This window comes from Cibotium barometz, chromosome 31 (genome assembly GCF_041138505.1).
Source record: "Cibotium barometz isolate CiBa-2024 chromosome 31, ASM4113850v1, whole genome shotgun sequence".
Classification (NCBI taxonomy): Eukaryota; Viridiplantae; Streptophyta; class Polypodiopsida; order Cyatheales; family Cibotiaceae; genus Cibotium; species Cibotium barometz.
This window is the reverse complement of record NC_141076.1, coordinates 26212036-26230220: the sequence shown is the minus strand read 5'-3', so window position 1 is coordinate 26230220 and position 18185 is coordinate 26212036. Positions and strand designations below refer to the sequence as shown.

The 18185-nt window shown below is 38.4% G+C and overlaps 1 protein-coding gene across 1 annotated transcript; it reads right to left on the bottom strand.

Annotated features, from left to right (window-relative positions):
* Nucleotides 1-9502: 9502 nt before the first annotated feature.
* Nucleotides 9503-10917, bottom strand: LOC147620672 (uncharacterized). Its single transcript, XM_086825338.1, has 2 exons — nt 10562-10917; nt 9503-9964 (listed from the first exon to the last, which is right to left on the bottom strand). Exons 1-2 carry the CDS (start codon nt 10898-10900, stop codon nt 9503-9505), a joined length of 801 nt encoding a protein of 266 aa, XP_086681464.1. The 5' UTR covers nt 10901-10917.
* Nucleotides 10918-18185: the final 7268 nt, after the last annotated feature.

Sequence of the window (18185 nt, the reverse complement as noted above, 5' to 3'; positions counted from 1 at the left end):
CCTTCGTTAGTACATGAGTATGCTGACGGTTTGTGTAAGACCATATTCGATAATCATCATCGATTTCTCCCCTCAGATCATCCTAAATATGTTGCTAGTAAGAGTAACATTCCTCCACAAACACTTCGTGCAAAAGATTCGAAGCGTATTTGGGAGTCTACAAATATTCTTCCTCCAGATGGCATGAACAGGTATAGTAATGTTTTTTCAATCTTGTTTTGTGTAGTCTCTAATTGGATTAAAGGTCACATAGAGCAATCCCTTGTGTAGGTACTCCATTCTTTTCGGCTACCATATTGGACCCATCTTAAGATCAACCATCTTCTTGATCCCATGCACATCTTCAAGAATGTGGGATCTGGTATTTGGGAACATATTATTGGTAAACGAGACAATGTTAGCGTACGTGAGGACTTGCGGGTCGCAGGACATATGCGTCAAGCTTGGCCATGAGAGGTGGGTGGGTACGTTCGTCTTCCGCCTACACCATGGATTATATCAAAGAAAGAGGAGAAGCAGGTAAAGCAGGCCATCACCAAGTTGTGTACTCCCACTGGATGCATGAGATCATTGAAGGGAGCCTTTACAACCACTAAGAAAAGCAGGCCATCACCAAGTTGCGTACTCCCACTGGATGCATGAGATCATTGAAGGGAGCCTTTACAACCACTAAGAAAAGAGGCGTTGAGCAACTATATGGGTTGAAGTCCCACGATTGGCACAAGATGCTCCAAGTAAGTGTTTTCCAAGTCTTGTACGTTGAAATTAAATTTTGTAATGCCATAAACCATACATACATGTGCTCTTATGTGCGCAGTTCATACTACCGACTAGCATCGACCATTGTGCAAATAAGAGTTTGAAAAAATGTATTTATAAGATGGGCGAGCTTGTGAGGTATGTAAAACCCATGTCAGATCACCCTTCATTATACCTTGCAAAATGAACGTGCATGAGGTATAACGTACTATTTATTTTTCAGATATGTTAGTTCCAAAGCAATTGATCCAGCCACGTTGGATGATGCACGTGTTATGGCAGTGGAGGTGGTTTGTTTGGTAGAGGAGAATTTTCCGCGAACCATTCTCACAAGTCAACTACATCTCATTGTGCATTTAGTGGACGAAATCGCTTTATGTGGCACTGTGCATGCACGTTGGATGTTCTTTCTAGAGCGCTTCATGAAGACCTTAAAAGACTTTGTGAGGCAAAGTGCAAGGCCTGAAGGAAGCATGGCCGAGGGTTGGTTGATACAAGAGTCTCTTGTATATATTTTAGAATTTCTTGGTCAGGTGAACAGCTCTGTGCCATGACTATGGAGCAATGAAGAGGACTTGAGGATGATCTCTATTGTGCCTCAAGGAAAAGGACAGAGTAAAGTAATTGACAGAACATTGATTGATGATCTCAATTTCACTTGCATCCTTAATAGTGATGTGATGAGCAGATGGGTTACAAGATATGAGGATGCAAAGACAAAAAGGCAAGCAGAAAGAGCTCTCTTTCGGAGGCAACATGGCTCTCGTAAGACGTACCCTAAGCATCTAGCAACACTTCCGAATGATATCCATGTTGATTGGTTGCATGAGGAAATGGAGAGAGCAGAGAGCGACGAGGGGCTGCATATCACAGTGGAAGAATGGGAGTATGCACGAGGATGCATGTTAAAGGTACATAGAACTAATGTTTTGCATTAGTTGTAAGTGATTTGCTTTTAATATTTATTCACATTGCTTACACAAATATCGCTTCTATTTTGGTCCCGTGCACTATGTTCAATGCTATATGGTGTGAAGGCAAGCATTTTTGAACACAAAGAATTGATGAAAATAGGAATACACAAGATTGCGGTGTCATTAGTAGCTTTGAGGGAGCTAATGGAAAAATGGATGATTATTGTGGCACAATCCAAGACATATTTAGGCTTGACTTTCGTCACTTCTTTGTGTATGTTTTGGATGTCAAATGGCAAATGAACGTGGTGGAAAAAGGGCCTTATGCAACGATAAAATGCCATGCAAGTGGCTATGTAACTATTGACTCTACAAAGTTTTGGCAAACAAAGAAAGATAGGCTCGTATTGCCACAACAATGTGAGCAGGTATGCATTTTTTTACTAATGCGTTTCATGTACATATATATCTAAGCTCGCGTACTCCTTGACTTTTGATATGCTAATTAATTACTGTAGTATGTGTATTTGAGTAGGTTATCTATCTACCAATGGTGCATGACATTAAATGGTGGTATGTCATCCCTATTGCACCACGTTCCAAAGTGATGTATAATACATTCACTGATATGGAGCATATGGAGGATGTAACAAGCCGCAATGAAGATGATGTCAAACATGCCAATGAAGATGTTGTGATCGATGATCAAGAAATAAGAGGTGATCATGATAATGAGGATGAGCGTGCCATTTCTCATGATCATGAGAATGACCCTACCATTGAGGATGATGGTGATGTTGATGAGGATGATCAGGACATCGATACCATTATCAATGGAGTACAGAATATCGATAGTGGAATAAATTAACATTCTTGATGGTGACCAAACTTTGCAAGCATGTTGGGGGTACCCACCCCCACATGCTCACAAAGTTTGGTCACTATCGGAGCATGTTTGGGTTAGCGATTCCGAGTGCGGAGTTTTCAAGCCTCTTAGTGTGCTCGAGAGGCCATGGAAAATCCCGCTCTTCCCCATGCCATCATACCCAAACATTCTCGATCGTGACCAAAATTTCCAAGCATGTTGGGGGTACCCACCCCCACATGCTCACAAAGTTTGGTCACTATCGGAGCATGTTTAAATTAGCAATTAGCACCTAGTGCAGATTTTTCAAGTCTCTTAGTGCTCAAGAGACCATGAAAAATCTCGCTCTTCCCCATGCATGCCATCGTACCCAAACATGCTCCCTCTACAATGCCCCCGCCCCCTTCGAGGGCATTAGCACGACGGAAGCAGCGTCAACCTCTCGTGCAGGGTAGGGATCCACACTCGAGGCCCCGCCCACCCACGGATATCCAGACAAGAGACTAGCCCGGCGGTTCCTCCGAAATCGAGCCCGAAAAAACTTCCCTCGCCCCCGGAAGGCACGGGCGATTCCACCAAGAAAATCTCCTAACGGGAGAATTAATCTAACGAGTCAAAGTCTTAACCTGGTCAGATCAAAGAAGAGACATGCACTTGGTCCATAGAATGACCGCTTTTTTCCTCCTTCAACGAGGCACAGCACTGATTCCCTCCCAAAAACAAGGATCTTCCTAGGCCATAATCTTACTAACGTAACTAATTATAACTTATTTGTATCACAGGAATCCCCCGATCCAGCCTAACCCCAACTGGCCAATGGGTTAGCCAACAACTCTATTGATGGAATTCCTTTATAAAAATTTGGTTATGCTTTGCTCAGGTATCAATTTCTCATGAATATGATGAAAATCATTCTTTTAGGATAGGATGACCAATCCTAGAATATGGTAGGAAGTCCTCTTTTAGCATTATGCATAAAAATAAGATATGTATTATTTTCTAAAAATTTTGCCATAGCTTCGCTACTAGAATATATAATTTTTAATTTTTCTAGAAAAGAATAAGACTTTGTAATACAATTATGATAGAAGAACTGTTCATAAATTGAAATCCAATTTATGGAATTAAAACATAAATTTAGCCATAATCATAATCTTAATTATGATTAATCTACTAGATTAGGCTATTTCTACTATTCTTCTTTTCCTAAAATGGTAGGAATATCTCTTTTACATTTAGAATCACTTAAAGTAGTTTTTTTAACTACTTATAAGAATTTACCATTATTTTACTATCATAAAAGCATAAAAAAGCCATTTTCTTAACCTCTAGCTTTACAAGCTTAGAGTTTGGTTTTGAATTAAGAACTTATCAATGAGAAGCATTCATTTGCTAAAGAATTAGCCATAGGAATTACTATTCTTTTGGGAGAGAGAGATATACATAAAAAGCATTCTAATCAAGCATAAAGACTAACTTTTTTGTGATTAGTCATTAAAACTCTTAGGGAAAGCTTGATTTGCATTAAAAACAACTAATTAGAAACTTCTCAAGCTTTAGAGGGGTTGAGAAGTGAAATCATTGAGAATATTAACAAAATCCTAATAAATAACAAATATAAATGGTTTTGTTTTTGTTTTGGTCTTTGTAAATTTTGACGAAATACAACATGGAAAGATGCCATGAATGAGAAGATGGAAGCATTGGATGCAAATGCAACATGAGAATTATTATCTTTGCCTAAGAAAAATAAGGTAATTGGATGTAAGTGGGTGCATAAGGTGAAGTATAACACAGATGTGAGTAGGTATAAGGCAAGATTGGTTTACCAAGGGCTATGTGAAAACCTATGGCATTGACTATGAGGAGACATTCAGCTCCGTTACAAGAATGGCACCCGTGAGAGCTATCATTGCTATGGCTACCAAAGGGTTGGTCTTTACATCAGATTAACATAAAGATTACCTTCTTGTATGGTGATTTTCAAGAAAAAGTAGAGATGATACAACCACTAGGTTATGAGAGTGATGCATACCTAGAGTTTGTGTATAGGTTATGTAAAGTCCTCTATAGCTTCAAGCAAGCACCAAGAGCATGGTCAAACAAGATTGGGGAGTATCTTGTTACCATTGGATTTCAGATATCCAATGTAGTTTTTTGACTTTATGTGAAAAAGACATATAGAAGGATTATCCTATTAGTCATTTATGTGGATGGCTTTATTATCAGTATCTTGTTACCATTGGATTTCAGATATCCAATGCATTTTTTTTCACTTTATGTGAAAAAGACATATAGAGGGGTTATGCTATTAGTTATTTATGTGAGAGAGACATATAGAGAGATTAAGCTATTAATCATTTATGTGGATGACTTTATTATCAGTGGTGATAGTTATGCTGATATCCATGATTTTAGAAGGCTTTTGAAGCAGAAATTTGAAATAAAGAATTTTGGTGAGATGTGGTATTTCTTGGGCATAAAGATAGTGAGATCACCTCATGGCATTCTGTTATTACAAAGGCAGTATGGCTTGGACATGTCCAAGTATGGTATGATAGGTTGTAAGCCTATATTTAGTGAGTGCCACTGGAGCATAACACAAAGCTTTCCACACAGATACAAGTGAGCTTTTGGAGGACCCCACTACGTACGGGTGTATAGTGGATAGCTTGATCTACGTGACCATTACTAGGCCAGACTTAAGCTATGCTATTAGACTTGTGAGCCAGTTTATATAGACCCCTAGGAAGCCACGCTTGGATGTGGCTAGACAAATTCTCAGAGACATAAAGTCCACAATTTATTATGGACTTTTCTATGAGGCTAGTACAAAGATACAACTACATGGGTACACAGATGCTCATTAGGTTGGTAGTGTCGCAGACATGAGGTCTACCAACTGTGGCTTTATGTTTTTGTTTGGGAGTGTTGGTATGAGTTGGAGAAATAAGAAATAGCCAACAATTCCTTTGTTGAGTACAAAGCCAGAGTAGAGGCGTACTGCTATGCCATCTTGTGAGGTAGCTTAGTTTCAGAAGCTACTTGGTGATATGGGTGAGCCCATGGATATAGGGTAGTTTTTATTTATTGTGACAACATGAGTAGCATACAGTTGGCTACTAACCTAGTACACCGTGCCAGAACAAAGCACATTGAGGTACATTATCACTTTGTGAGGGAGAAGGTTCTAGCAAGTGATAGAGGCAAAGTATAGGGGTGCTACTAAAGCAGCTTGGTTTCAAAAGCTACTTAGTGATATGGGTGGGCTCGTGGAAGGTAGCAATTATTATTTATTGTGACAACATGAGTAGTATATAGAGTTGACGAGTAACCCAGTATACCATGCTAGAACGAAGCACATTGAGGTGCATTATCACTTTGTGAGGGAGAAGGTTTTAGTAGGTGATGTAGATCTGGTATATGTCAGCATAGAGGATTGGGTGGCTGACATCTTCACAAAGGCATTGTGTATAGAGAAGCTCCATAGGTTTAGGAGCTCCATAGGTTCAGAAGCTTACTCGAAGTAAAGAGTGTGGAGTTCAGCATAGAGGATTGGGTGGCTGACATCTTCACAAAGGCATTGTGTATAGAGAAGCTCCATAGGTTTAGGAGCTTACTCGAAGTAAAGAGTGTGCAGTTGAGCTCGAGGGAGAGTGTTGAGATGTCAAGCTCAACTAGTGTTGCGGACATTGATGACCCAGTACTTGGGTGATAGCTTCTGCACTTATGCCACACTGGGGGCATGGTTGGTGTGAGATTATGGTTGATATGCTACCAGTTATAATGGCAAGATGTGTGATAGCCACTTTGGAGTACTAGAGTTATGGCATAGTTATAGCATTAGCTCATGTAGTCAAGTTCACACTATGGAGACTAACAATTATATGTTATTGTAGGAGAGTACTTTCCCTTATAGTATGCACTCTTGTCTTTTTAGTTCTATGGTAGAGAAGAGAAGCAGATAGAAGAAAATTCAGCCATCCATGTCTCTCTTATGTGTTGGTCTCTCTTGTGTGCGTATGTTTGCTTGCAAGGAACTCGATCTCTCCCTCTCCCCCCGCATTCTCTTTAGGTGAGAGTGACATTGTTGGCCTAAAAGTTGAATTTACAATGGTCTATAGATCCAAGGCCATTACAAATCAATCTAAATCATAGATGTGTAACATATATAAGACCCCAAAATTGTCTATCATAGATCTATAACACATATGAGACTCAAAAATTGTTTATAATAAAGTATCATTGGTGAATCTCTCTCTCTCTCTCTCTCTCTCTCTATATGTGTGTGTGTGTGTGTGTGTGTGTGTGTGTGTGTGTGTGCACGTGCTTGTGGGAGGTATGTTAAAAAATATGTAAGGTAGCAACAAAATTTATTTTCTTGTATTGTTATATAAATTTTACATACATAAGGGGATTGTAAAATTAAAAAAGGGGAAAAATCATACTTTTATCATCTTTTATAAAAAATAAAAATAGTAAAATTAAAATTTGTTATCCTCTTTTATTTTAGAAAAAAATACCATTTGACGCTTCATTATGCCAAAATTCCCAATTCGATCTTAGTATTTTAAAGTAACCTTGTATTTTGTACAGGTACAAGAAAACTCATCACTTACAAGCACAACAACTCACCAGTGCCTTGTCCACCCACCAGTGCTGGCCCTGCCTCATCTACAGTCGCCTGTTCACATTGCTCTTGCTCAAAGTAAGGCAGATCTAATGATGATGGCGGGCATGGGATCTGGTGGTGATGGTGGTGGTGGTGGTAGGTCTCCATAACCAGATCTGACGAGCGGCATCTCGAGCCTCTAGGAAATGATTGTTCAGCTGAGATGCCCCCATCTGAAATCACGGTCTTGAGGCCAAACTCTTTCATCCCCGTCACACACACACACACACACACACACACACACACACACACACACACACACAACCAGCGCTAGTCTTAATTGTTTGCTGCATCAACCCTGCATACAGTGTTGTCGATACATCAAGGAGAGGGGATTACACTTCTTTCTTACTAGCGCTGCTCTGCTTTGCTTTTCTGTGCTGCTGCTGCTTGTTTTGCTTCCAATAATTTGCCAAAAACAGCACAACAATGGCATGTTCTGAGAGTTTCATGTGTGTGTGTGTGTGCAGCTTTTTGCGAGGAGTGGACCAAATGGAGCTGCTTGAAGGGGCAAGATTTGATTCCATCAGTGTGCTAAGAGGAGTGGTGAAGGATCATGCTCTTGCACAGCATGTCGAGATACATGTTTTGAAGCCTTAAAACATTACTCTTAACTTTTCTTTGAGAGCTCGTCCTAAGATTACCCCTTTGGTTTCATAGTTCTATGATAAAAAATCATACTCATTCTGAGTTTAGTTTAGGTATCTTAGTTGTAAATATGGAATCCCAGCGTGACATAATGTTCCCAAGAAATCCAAGAAATTAGAGTATCTCCATGAAATCTTTAGCAACTTCAAGGATATTTTAATCAAAGTAAGTAAGACATTTGGGCAATTCATCAATTCCATCACAATATAATTATGACTTCTTCTATTGATGGATAGTTCAGTGATAAAGTTAATGAAGATAATTTCTATTTCTTATTCAAATCACTAAATGATTATATCTCACTAGGAGTTCTCTTTCATTCAACTCTTGCCTTTTGATAGTATAGGTACTCCTTTATTTACGCCACATATGTCTTCAACGATACACTCTCATAGGAGGTTATTCCACCCAAACACCTCTTGAGCTCCAATATGCTCCATAGATTCCTACCTAGCTAAGACTCCTAGCATAGTGGTAAACCTAACTCGGGATCCCACATGACCTCAAGCTATGTCATCCTTATTAATATGTGCAACTGGAACTTCCTTATAAGTCATCATGCATCAAAGTTTTAATTCTTGGAAAAAGTGTTTTTGAGACTACATACTAGAAATAAATCTTCATTTGTTGCGTTTTTGGCAAGATCAACATGAAATGTACACCCAATGTTTTAATCGTGGCATATAGTTGTCTCATTAGTGTAAGAAATCTTATACATTAGAAAATATATATTCTACAAACAAAAGTTTCATAGATGAAACAAACACATGCATTCAAGGAGTAAATAATTTTAAAAACCCTTGCTAGCTACAAGTTTTTATAATTAGATCCACTCTTCATGTAAAATATAGGGCAAATTACCAATTGGACCCTAAATGATGCCAAATTTCCTAATTTAACCCTAGTATTTACAAAATTCCCATTTTGATCCTACGAAATTGGCCTTAAATTTGGCCCAAATTTAATTTGGCCATATTTCTCATCACATAAGAATCATTTTGACCCTAAAATTTGCTATAATTCCCACATTGTCTCCCCCAAAACTAATGGCTCCCTAGATTATAGTAGAGATTTGCAAGAAACCAGAAGAAATAAATTGTAAAAAGACACATGATAAAGCATCTTAAATTGGCATTACAATACAATACAAAAGCCATGCACACCATATTGATAATTTGCTTGAAATAAAATAATGACAATCACTCCTCTAAGCACAATCCTATAAATCATTTTAGAGTCTACTATGGGTGCTTTGCAAGTGTGAGAATTGTGGCCCATTTCAGACTCACACCTTGAGCATGTGAAGACATGTTTCTCTCTAAAGTGATCTTCAATGCGGATACGCTTTGCCTCTCGACATCCAAGAGGTCGTCGAGTTGCTGGAGGTAAACATGGTATCCACATCCCCATAGCTTCTAGATTCCATTGTGGTGATTGGGAAGATTGCCCTCTATATGTGTGACAATATGACTCTAATGAATAGCGAACATGTGCATAAGCTTGCACTTGTTCCCTCCTTGAATAAAGTGCAGCTACAACATGAGCACAAGGAATTCTTGAAGTCTGCCATTTGTTACATGTGCATGCTGTTTCTTGGACGTTCACCACTCAAGATCTCCTTTCAGTGTGGATCTCAAAGATATTCTAATAATTTGAAGGTAATCCATGGTAGTGGTGGTGGCGACCACATGTTGCAGCTTCTCGTAGCTTCTTCTCTACTTCAGGGACCAAAGTCCATGGTGTGGATGGCCCGACAAGTCCCCTTGATAGCTCACCTTCCTCCTTTGTGCTCCCCACAAACCAAGCAATGACCTTAGACCGAATAATATCAAGCATAGAGATGATAGGCTTATCTCTAGCCTCAAGCAACCAAGAGTCCAATGACTCAAAAATGTTAGAGGTGAGATGACAAAAACGTTGACCCTTAAAATGTGCGATGGCCCAATGGCTAGGAGATGCACCACCTAGCATGGAATTTGTAGCTAAATCGCTAATACCTTGCATTGCTACAATGGCTTCTTCATAAGCTTTTATTACATATTTTGCCTTCCAAAAAGAAGCTACAATGGCTTCTTCATAAGCTTCTAAACTGATTGCATATGCTGCCTTCTTCATACGCTTCTAAAGTGACTGCATATGCTGGCTTCCAAAAGAAGCTAACCAGCTCAATATTCTTGCACTTCTTCTTTATGTTTTCAACCATGTGCCTCATGTAGAAATCATGTTCCTTTCCAGGAAACACCAAGAAAATAGCTTGAAGAAGTCTTTTTTGTCGATTGGACACAAATGTTAAGTCACTTGGTTCTTGAAGACCTGTATATCAAGACGAATTTGGAGAAACCACACCCAATTGTCTTCATTCTCAACTCCAGCTATTCCAAAATCTATTGGAATGAGAGAACCCATTGCATCTATGCCAATTGCACAAAGAAATATACCAAGATATCTTCCAGTCAAGAAAGTGTCATCCAATCCAATCAATGGTCTGCAATGGTTAAATCCATTAGTGCATGGACCATATGTAAGGAACAATAAAACGACACGACCCTTCTTCTCTTGCACATTTGTTATTATCCCTAGATTAGCTTGTTGAAGTTTCTTATAATATCCTTAAATGAGAGTGTATGCTTTTGCATCATCTCCATGAATGTGAGCCATGGCATACTGCTTGGCCAACCAAGCCACCTCTTATGAGATCTCAACCCATGTATCAATTGGTTTGTAGTTGGGTTGATCCTTGAATTTCTCAAGATACTTCCCTCCTAGACATCTCGTGGAAGCCTCCTTATTCGTAAGTTGGGAGACACCACCACAATTGTTCTCCTCAATGTAGCTTTTGATCTCATAAGTTAGACCTCCATCAAACATGGAAGCATGCAATTTCCATGAGCATCCTTGCTCTCTTGCCCTACATTCCACGGTGTACATGCTAGTTAAAGACTTTAAAACATGTATCTCGACATGCTTTGCAAGAGCATGATCCTTCAACACTCCTCTTAGCACACTGATGGAATCAAATCTTTCTCCTTCAAGTAGCTCCATTTTCTCCACCTTGCAAAAAACTGCACACACATGAAACTCACAGAACATGCCATTATTGTTTTGACATTTTTGAAAAATTACTAGAAGCAAAATAATTAGCAGAAGCATAACAGAGCAAAGCTGAGTTCGAAAGCAAGAAATGTAATCCCCTGTCCTTTATGTGTCGACAACATTGTATGCAGCATCGATGCAAACAATTGAGACTAACACTGGTTGTGTGTATATGTGTCACGTGTGTGTGTGTGTGTAGGGTGTGACAGGGGGATGAAAGAGTTTGGCATGGAGACCTTGATTTCAAATGGGGGCATCTTAGTTGAACGATCAAATCTCAGAGGCTCGAGCCACTTGCCACATCTGGTTAAGGTGATCCGAGAGGCCTACCACCACATCTGGTTATGGCGATCCGAGAGGCCTACCACCACCTGCAGCACCACCAGTTCCATGCTCGCCATCATCATCAGATCTACCTTACCTTGAGCCAAAGTAGCAAGAGTAGTGGGAAAAGGAGGCTATAGATGAGGCGGGGCCAGCACTTGGCCGACAAGGCATAGGCGGCTATGTTGTTTTGCTGATGCTACAGCATCCTAGGTGAAGAGAGAAGAAACTGTGCTGGTGATGCTAGCACATCTTGGGCAGAGATAGAAACATCAGTGCTACTTATGCCAACGTACCCTCTCGAGGGGTTCACTATAGGTAAACCCCCTATATTATGTGCATTCAAGGCCTATTTTAAAAACCCCTTATCTGTGATTTTTTCACAAATAAAGCACACCCTTTTTCTATTCAACTTGTGAATACCCCCTTTAAATGGTACCCTTGTGTATGTAAAAAATGTGTAAAATAAGGATTTTAAAAATCTTTTTTGTTGAACCCAAGTGCTACGCTTTCATATTTATGAGTGACCCCCCTGATGAGCATACCCTGGGAAAAGATAGAAGCGACTTTGTTGGTGATGCCAGCACAACCACCTGCACAAAAAAGAAGGCAATGGTGGGTATGCAAAGATGTGCATCTTAGGCAGAGACTAGGCAGAGAGTCTGTTGCCTATTGTTGTTGTTGTTGATATGTGAGTGCAAAAACTTGCATAGAGAGAGAGGGCAACATATCTTGGTTAGAGAGAGAAAGTGGCTCTGCTTCTATAGATGCTAACGCAACCACTTGTAGACATGGAGAAAGATAGATAGATAGATAGAGAGAGAGAGAGAGAGAGAGAGAGAGAGAGAGAGAGAGAGAGAGAGGTTATTCGAATATGAAACTTCTTAGTGAGGAGTTTTCTTATACCTATATATAAATACAACGCTACTCTGGGAAATACAAGAATACTAGGGTCAAATTGGGAATTTTTGTTTAATGAAGGGTCAAATTGGTAATTTTTCCTACTCTTTGAAGGGGTCCTGTTCTTGTTTTTTTTTTTAATCTTCCTCTTTCTGAATTGAGAGATAGGAGTTTTTTTAAAAGAGTAGAGTAAGGATATGCAACATGAGAGCATGCACACATGTTCCCTTTTAATCCCCTTGCACCAATCTCTTTGCACATCATTACAGTCATCCAATATGCAACACATAGTTTCAAAATGTAATATAATGTGAATGGACCATTCTACATGATGTGTTATGCTGTGAGGTAGTGGATTGCAACAAAGGTCATTCTTAAATAGGCATTTAAGGTACCACCAAGGCTCTATTACAACTATCCAAAGTCATGCAGATACATCTTACCTTTGTATTCGGAAACTCTACCCCTCAGTGTTTGAGAAATATTGTTCAGTGAACCTCACATGAATCCTCCTCATCATGTGTTGAAGAGGAAAATACAATTTCAAACCAACATATTCTTCATGATGGTTTCATCCAATCACTACTATTTTTTGAGAAATTGGTATTTTTCCCCTCTTCTGAGGATGAGGCGGATTTTTCAAAAGCTGATTAGGTGATTCCAAAGCTAGATTCGCCAATCCTAACTTTAAATCATCTTTGATCCATACCACTACCATTACTTAGACCCTCGATCCAATTTCATAGATCGACTACTACCCACTTCTAGATCATCAAGACTTTCATATTATCTACAGTCTAGATCATCCATTAGATATCCGGATCATTAATTGAAAAATCCCAGATTATCAATCCAACTAGATTTTTAGAAAGTAGAAAACCAAGAAAAGCTAAAAAAAACTTGCATAGTTACCATTTTTTGGTTAAAAATTTTGTAAAACACAAAAACATTATAAAAGGATCATAAAAACTCATAAAATACTTTGAAAATCATAAAATCCTTTTATAAAAAGAACCTCAGCAACAAGTGGTTCTAGCGCTAGATCAAGTACTTATGCATTTGTAATTAAGTCAAATTATTACAAAGTCATACTCTAACTCGACCTTTGAATACAAGACTTCATCTCATGCTCCGACATTAGGGAGTTATTATAGACCACATTAGGGAGTGATCATAGACCACATGTGGAGTTAACCTATGTAATTGCACCAGACACTCATTCAAAAGAAAACCAAGAGTCCTTCACAAGAAAGAGATGAGATCAATATTACAGGGTATAAAGCTAGTATAGCATGCATAAGTGAGAATGAAGCTGAGTATTCAAGGGTTAATCATCAAGAAGTGCTAAAAGAGCTCAAGCGAATTGCCAAATTGGAGAGGGGTGACCAATTAGCAAGAATGTTGGGAAAAAATTTCAAACTTAACTGGTAAGTAAAAGATATATGCTACATTGCGAATGGGCTATCATGAAGTTACAAATATTCCAATGTAAATTGACCATAATGGGGTGCTCTTGGAGTGAAGGTCACTTCCTGGAATGCCAAGACATAAACCAAAGATCCCAGACAAGCCAAAAGTTTTTATCATCGCTTTGTGCATGAGGGACACAAATTATATGCAAACCCAGAGGGAAATATGTATATAGATGAGACTTCTCTAGTGTATAAGTTTTTAGCATACCAACATGAACACACGGACCTCATAGAGTCCTCTAGCATTCAAGTTCTAACATGGAGCCAATTCAATGTCCAAATTTAATACATAGACTCTTTAAGTCAATTAAGGAGATATCTTCTAGTATAAGGATGCCCAAGGAAACCTCTTTAATGGCACTAGCACAAGGAGGGACATCGAGGGAAACCATGAGTTTCTAGATGCACCCCTAGTTAGTAGATGTTATCATTACGCCAGTGATCAAATAAAATATGTGAACGAGGATGCTAACACATGCAATCCAAGAATGATTGAGGAAAGGAGGGGGATGTAAAAGTCTAGGCATGGGCTACAAGTCTTCCCATCCAATTTAAAAGCCTTGAGCACAAGACTTTTAGGCCAAACATAGGGAGGACGTCTCTTGAGGAAATCACCACGGATGAGAGGAGAATTTTTTTTCTATTCCACAAGGGAAATGATCTATAGACTCAAAGCCAAAGTCAAACTTTCCTCCACAATACACCCAATATGGGAAGAAACATTAAGCTTCCTTCATGGCCTCGTAAAGTTGCCTTAAAGAGGACCTTTTAAGAGAAAAATAATCAAGGAAGCAGAAAGGGATCGTGTAGATCGCCCATAAAGAGAGAGAGAGAGAGAGCGAGAGCGAGAGAGAGAGAGAGAGAGAGAGAGAGAGAGAGAGAGAGAGAGAGAGAGAGAGAATACCATCCATATTTAGTTTCATATATGGAAAAGATACACCAATATTTTCCTATTTTAAAAATTATCTAGCAAGAAAAAATCATTGCTTGGTGCATAACATGTCATAATTTAGATAGTCCCCTCCATTTCAACTTTTGGTTCCATACTGGTGTCATGTCTAAATATATATATATATATATATATATTAGAGAGAGAGAGAGAGAGAGAGAGAAGTAAGCTCTTAGAGAGAGAGAGAGAGAGAGAGATAAGAGAGAAGAGGGAGAAAGAGAGAGAGAAGAGAGAGGAGTCTCTGTGTGTGTGTGCATGTGTGTGTGATAGAGAGAGGGAGTCTGAATATCGTATAGAAGACAACAAGCTGGTTACCTCAAAAAAGCCACACTCATATTAAGGGTTGGTTGGCTCAAAGAGTCTTGAGTGATTTGGGTTCATTTAGAAAGAAAAGTGCCATGAAGAATTTGATCATGAGATTTCAAGATGGCAGGATGTGCCCATATGGTGAAACTACACCTTGCTCGAGAGTTATGCCTTGGCCATTACCTTTTTTTTTGCAGTAAATTAGCTATAATAAGGCTTATTAAACTCTTAGCCTTCGGAAGTCCCCAATCCAAGAGGATTTCCACCATGGCCATCGGCTTGCAATGGAAGGCTGCTCTAAACTGCCACTATTTTCTTTTTTTTTAAAAATTCCTGGAAGGAGGCCGTGTTGGCATGGCCTCCTTTTGGGCATTTTTTAAAAGAAAATAGTTTTTTTAAGACAATTGATTTAATCAATAAAGCTCTCAAGTCTTGACAGAGTAAAGGAAATAGATCATTATTCTCAACACATAGATCATTAACAAACTAAAGGAAGTAGATCATTATATTCAACACATACAAATGGCTTGATTAAAGGAAATAGCTTCACAATTAGACCAAGAAATTCAATAGCCTTAAGACATGCAAAATCATAACCCTTACTATGGTGATCCTTAGCTATTGCATACAATGAGAAGCATGGGTCTAAAGAGACCACTTTTAAAAATGTGTACACAACCCCACTTGTTTCCATGATGACACATGAAAGTATGCCTACTCAATCCCACTTTTAGATCATCACTTTGTTTTTGTTGAATTTTACATACAATTCCTTTTTCTTATGTTTGTTGAGATTTACACGACTTCTTTTTCCTAAATAATTTCTTAACTTGAGTAACCCTTGATGTGATGATGAAATAAGAACAGATCCATGGATATAAGGGGATGGATATAATAGATTTGCACAACAAAACCCAATTCTCCCTTGGACCTCTCAATGGCAACAACTATGTAGTCCAAAATAGTGGAGAGGTAGTGGACAAGCTCACTTCAGATTAGTGTTGTTTCTCATCACAATTAAAGTCCTAAACCCATTTTGTGACTTCCTCATAGAGTTGAGACTCATAAAAGACATAATCTATGTGTGTGAGAGGGGGGGTGTAGGCCTAAGGAGACCAATCAACCCAAGCAAGCCTTTGTTGCTTTATAGAGAGAGACAAAATCTTGAAGAGACCTCTTCCCAACATGTGTACACAATTCTCACTTTTTCCCTTTTGTAAGTGAATGTATGCATGCTTAATCCCACCTTTTTACCATAACTTTGGTTTATTTAGGATTTACATACAATCCTTTTTGTTTACTAAATTCCAAGGACTTGTTGAATCATAAGAGCTACCAGTAGAGAGGCCTAAATGTCCACAGTTTCTCTAAGTGATGGTATGGCTTTTATGCTAGATGTTGTATCCTCGTATACGCTAATCTTCACCCATATTGCTTTGATTTCCATTTGGTTTTTATTTGGTTCATAGCTCTCGCATGTATTGGTAGATTGTCAATATGAGTCAATGCTTGAAAAACACATGCTTGTAGGGTGAGAAAGTGTTAATTGCTTCATCTTGCATTGAATCTATTTTTGTGCTCTGAGTATGTTGCATGATTCACCATTTAGGGCTGCATGTTGAATTGAGAAGACTAAAATGAATTTAAAATAAATTACAAAGACTAAAATGAGAAGACTTAAATGAACTGGAGCACAATAGGGTTTTTTCCCGTGGCTTGAGTTTGGGCATGCTCAGTTTTGCTCACTTTGTGTATTGTATACCTCTTTCTCTTGGAGCCTGATGGTTTCATACCTTGGCTTATGGGGAAGGCTATTTCAATCCTTTGGCGAAAGGCTAAATCACTTAGATATTATGTGTTATTCTTACTAATTGCATATTAATCAACATAATGATTTATCCCATATCTTGGCTTCTAATCTTACATTAGTGATGTTCCATTTTACTTCACTATTGAGAATACAAAATGTTTTCACCTTGTTCAACTTTGATATGTCCGTTCTTCATGCTCTTCCTTTGCCTTGTGGTACATGGGACACCATGCGCTCCTCATCCTCATTACTCCATAATCATGGAATTGTGAGATCCACTTGAGAGAGATACTCTAAAATTTGGACACGTGCTTCTTGCACTAGCCAACCCTGTTCCATGCTTCCTTCTAGCCTAGATCTTTGCCTTAAAAATCCTTCAAGGTATCCATTGAGTATGCACAACACCATACACCAACACTTCATTTATCAGGTGTACCATAAGATGTAATTGACTAGTGAGGATAGTGTTGAGACATGTGTTGAGACATCAAGCTCAACACTATCTATTGCTCTCAGTATTATTTTGAAGATTTTATTGTTTTATGTTAATGCACAGTCTCTAATTTCTTACAATGAATTTTCTCTTTAATTTGTCAAATTCTCTTTGACATTCTTTATGCCATTCAAAAAACTCTAGATAGTTAATATAGTAGCTTGTAAATTTTAGTATAGAATATAATGAATCTCATATATTATCCAACATAAAGCATTATACACCCTTGTGATTTGTTGGTTGTGGTAATTTTGCTCTCATCCATGGAAATACACAATGTTACTTGGATCACATAAAGTGGTTACATAATAGGTTTACAATACCATTAGTAATCATGTATGTATATATTAGAGATAGATTTTTGGAGATTGCAGGATTGTTGTGAGTGTAGAAGTTATTGCAAGTTTTGATTAGCTAATAGAACACCATACTTAGAACATGTGAAGGTTACTACATGTAACAATGTTTGTCAGTCTATTGGTGTCTATTGGAGATTGTGAGCTAGAAGATGAATAAGAAAAACTTCTAAGCATGGAAGTTTAGGATGACAAACTTCCTCATGTGAAAAGTATATTGGGAGTTTATTATAGGTGAGATAAGGAGACCAAGCTTCTAAAATAAAATTCCACTCCAAAACAAGTGCACACCTTTAAGACATGGCATGAGAGAGCCAACAAGGCTATGTATTAGCTCTCTCCAGTAGTGTGTATGAACCTATGATTGGTCATATATAAGATGTAGCAGCACCTAAAAATGCGTGGAATACCTTGGTTAAGTTGTATAGCACAAGTAAAAAGATTAAGAAGATGCAATAAAAGTAAGAGCTACATAATGTGCAAATGGATAAGTTATGTATCAATTATTACTCATAAAAGATTTAAGGGCTTGTAAATTCCCTCACACCTAGTGGAGCACTAGTTGATATGACTTGGTGTTAGTCACTTTGAATGAGCTTGAAAAAGACTACAATTAGTTTTGGA

Excerpts from the sequence above, each read along its gene's own strand:
- LOC147620672 (XM_086825338.1), bottom strand. The coding sequence starts at position 10,900 with ATGGAGCTACTTGAAGGAGAAAGATTTGATTCCATCAGTGTGCTAAGA. Across the intron at positions 9,965-10,561 it reads ACAAACCAATTGATACATGG|GCAGCATATGCAATCAGTTT; the intron begins GTTGAGATCTCA and ends CGTATGAAGAAG.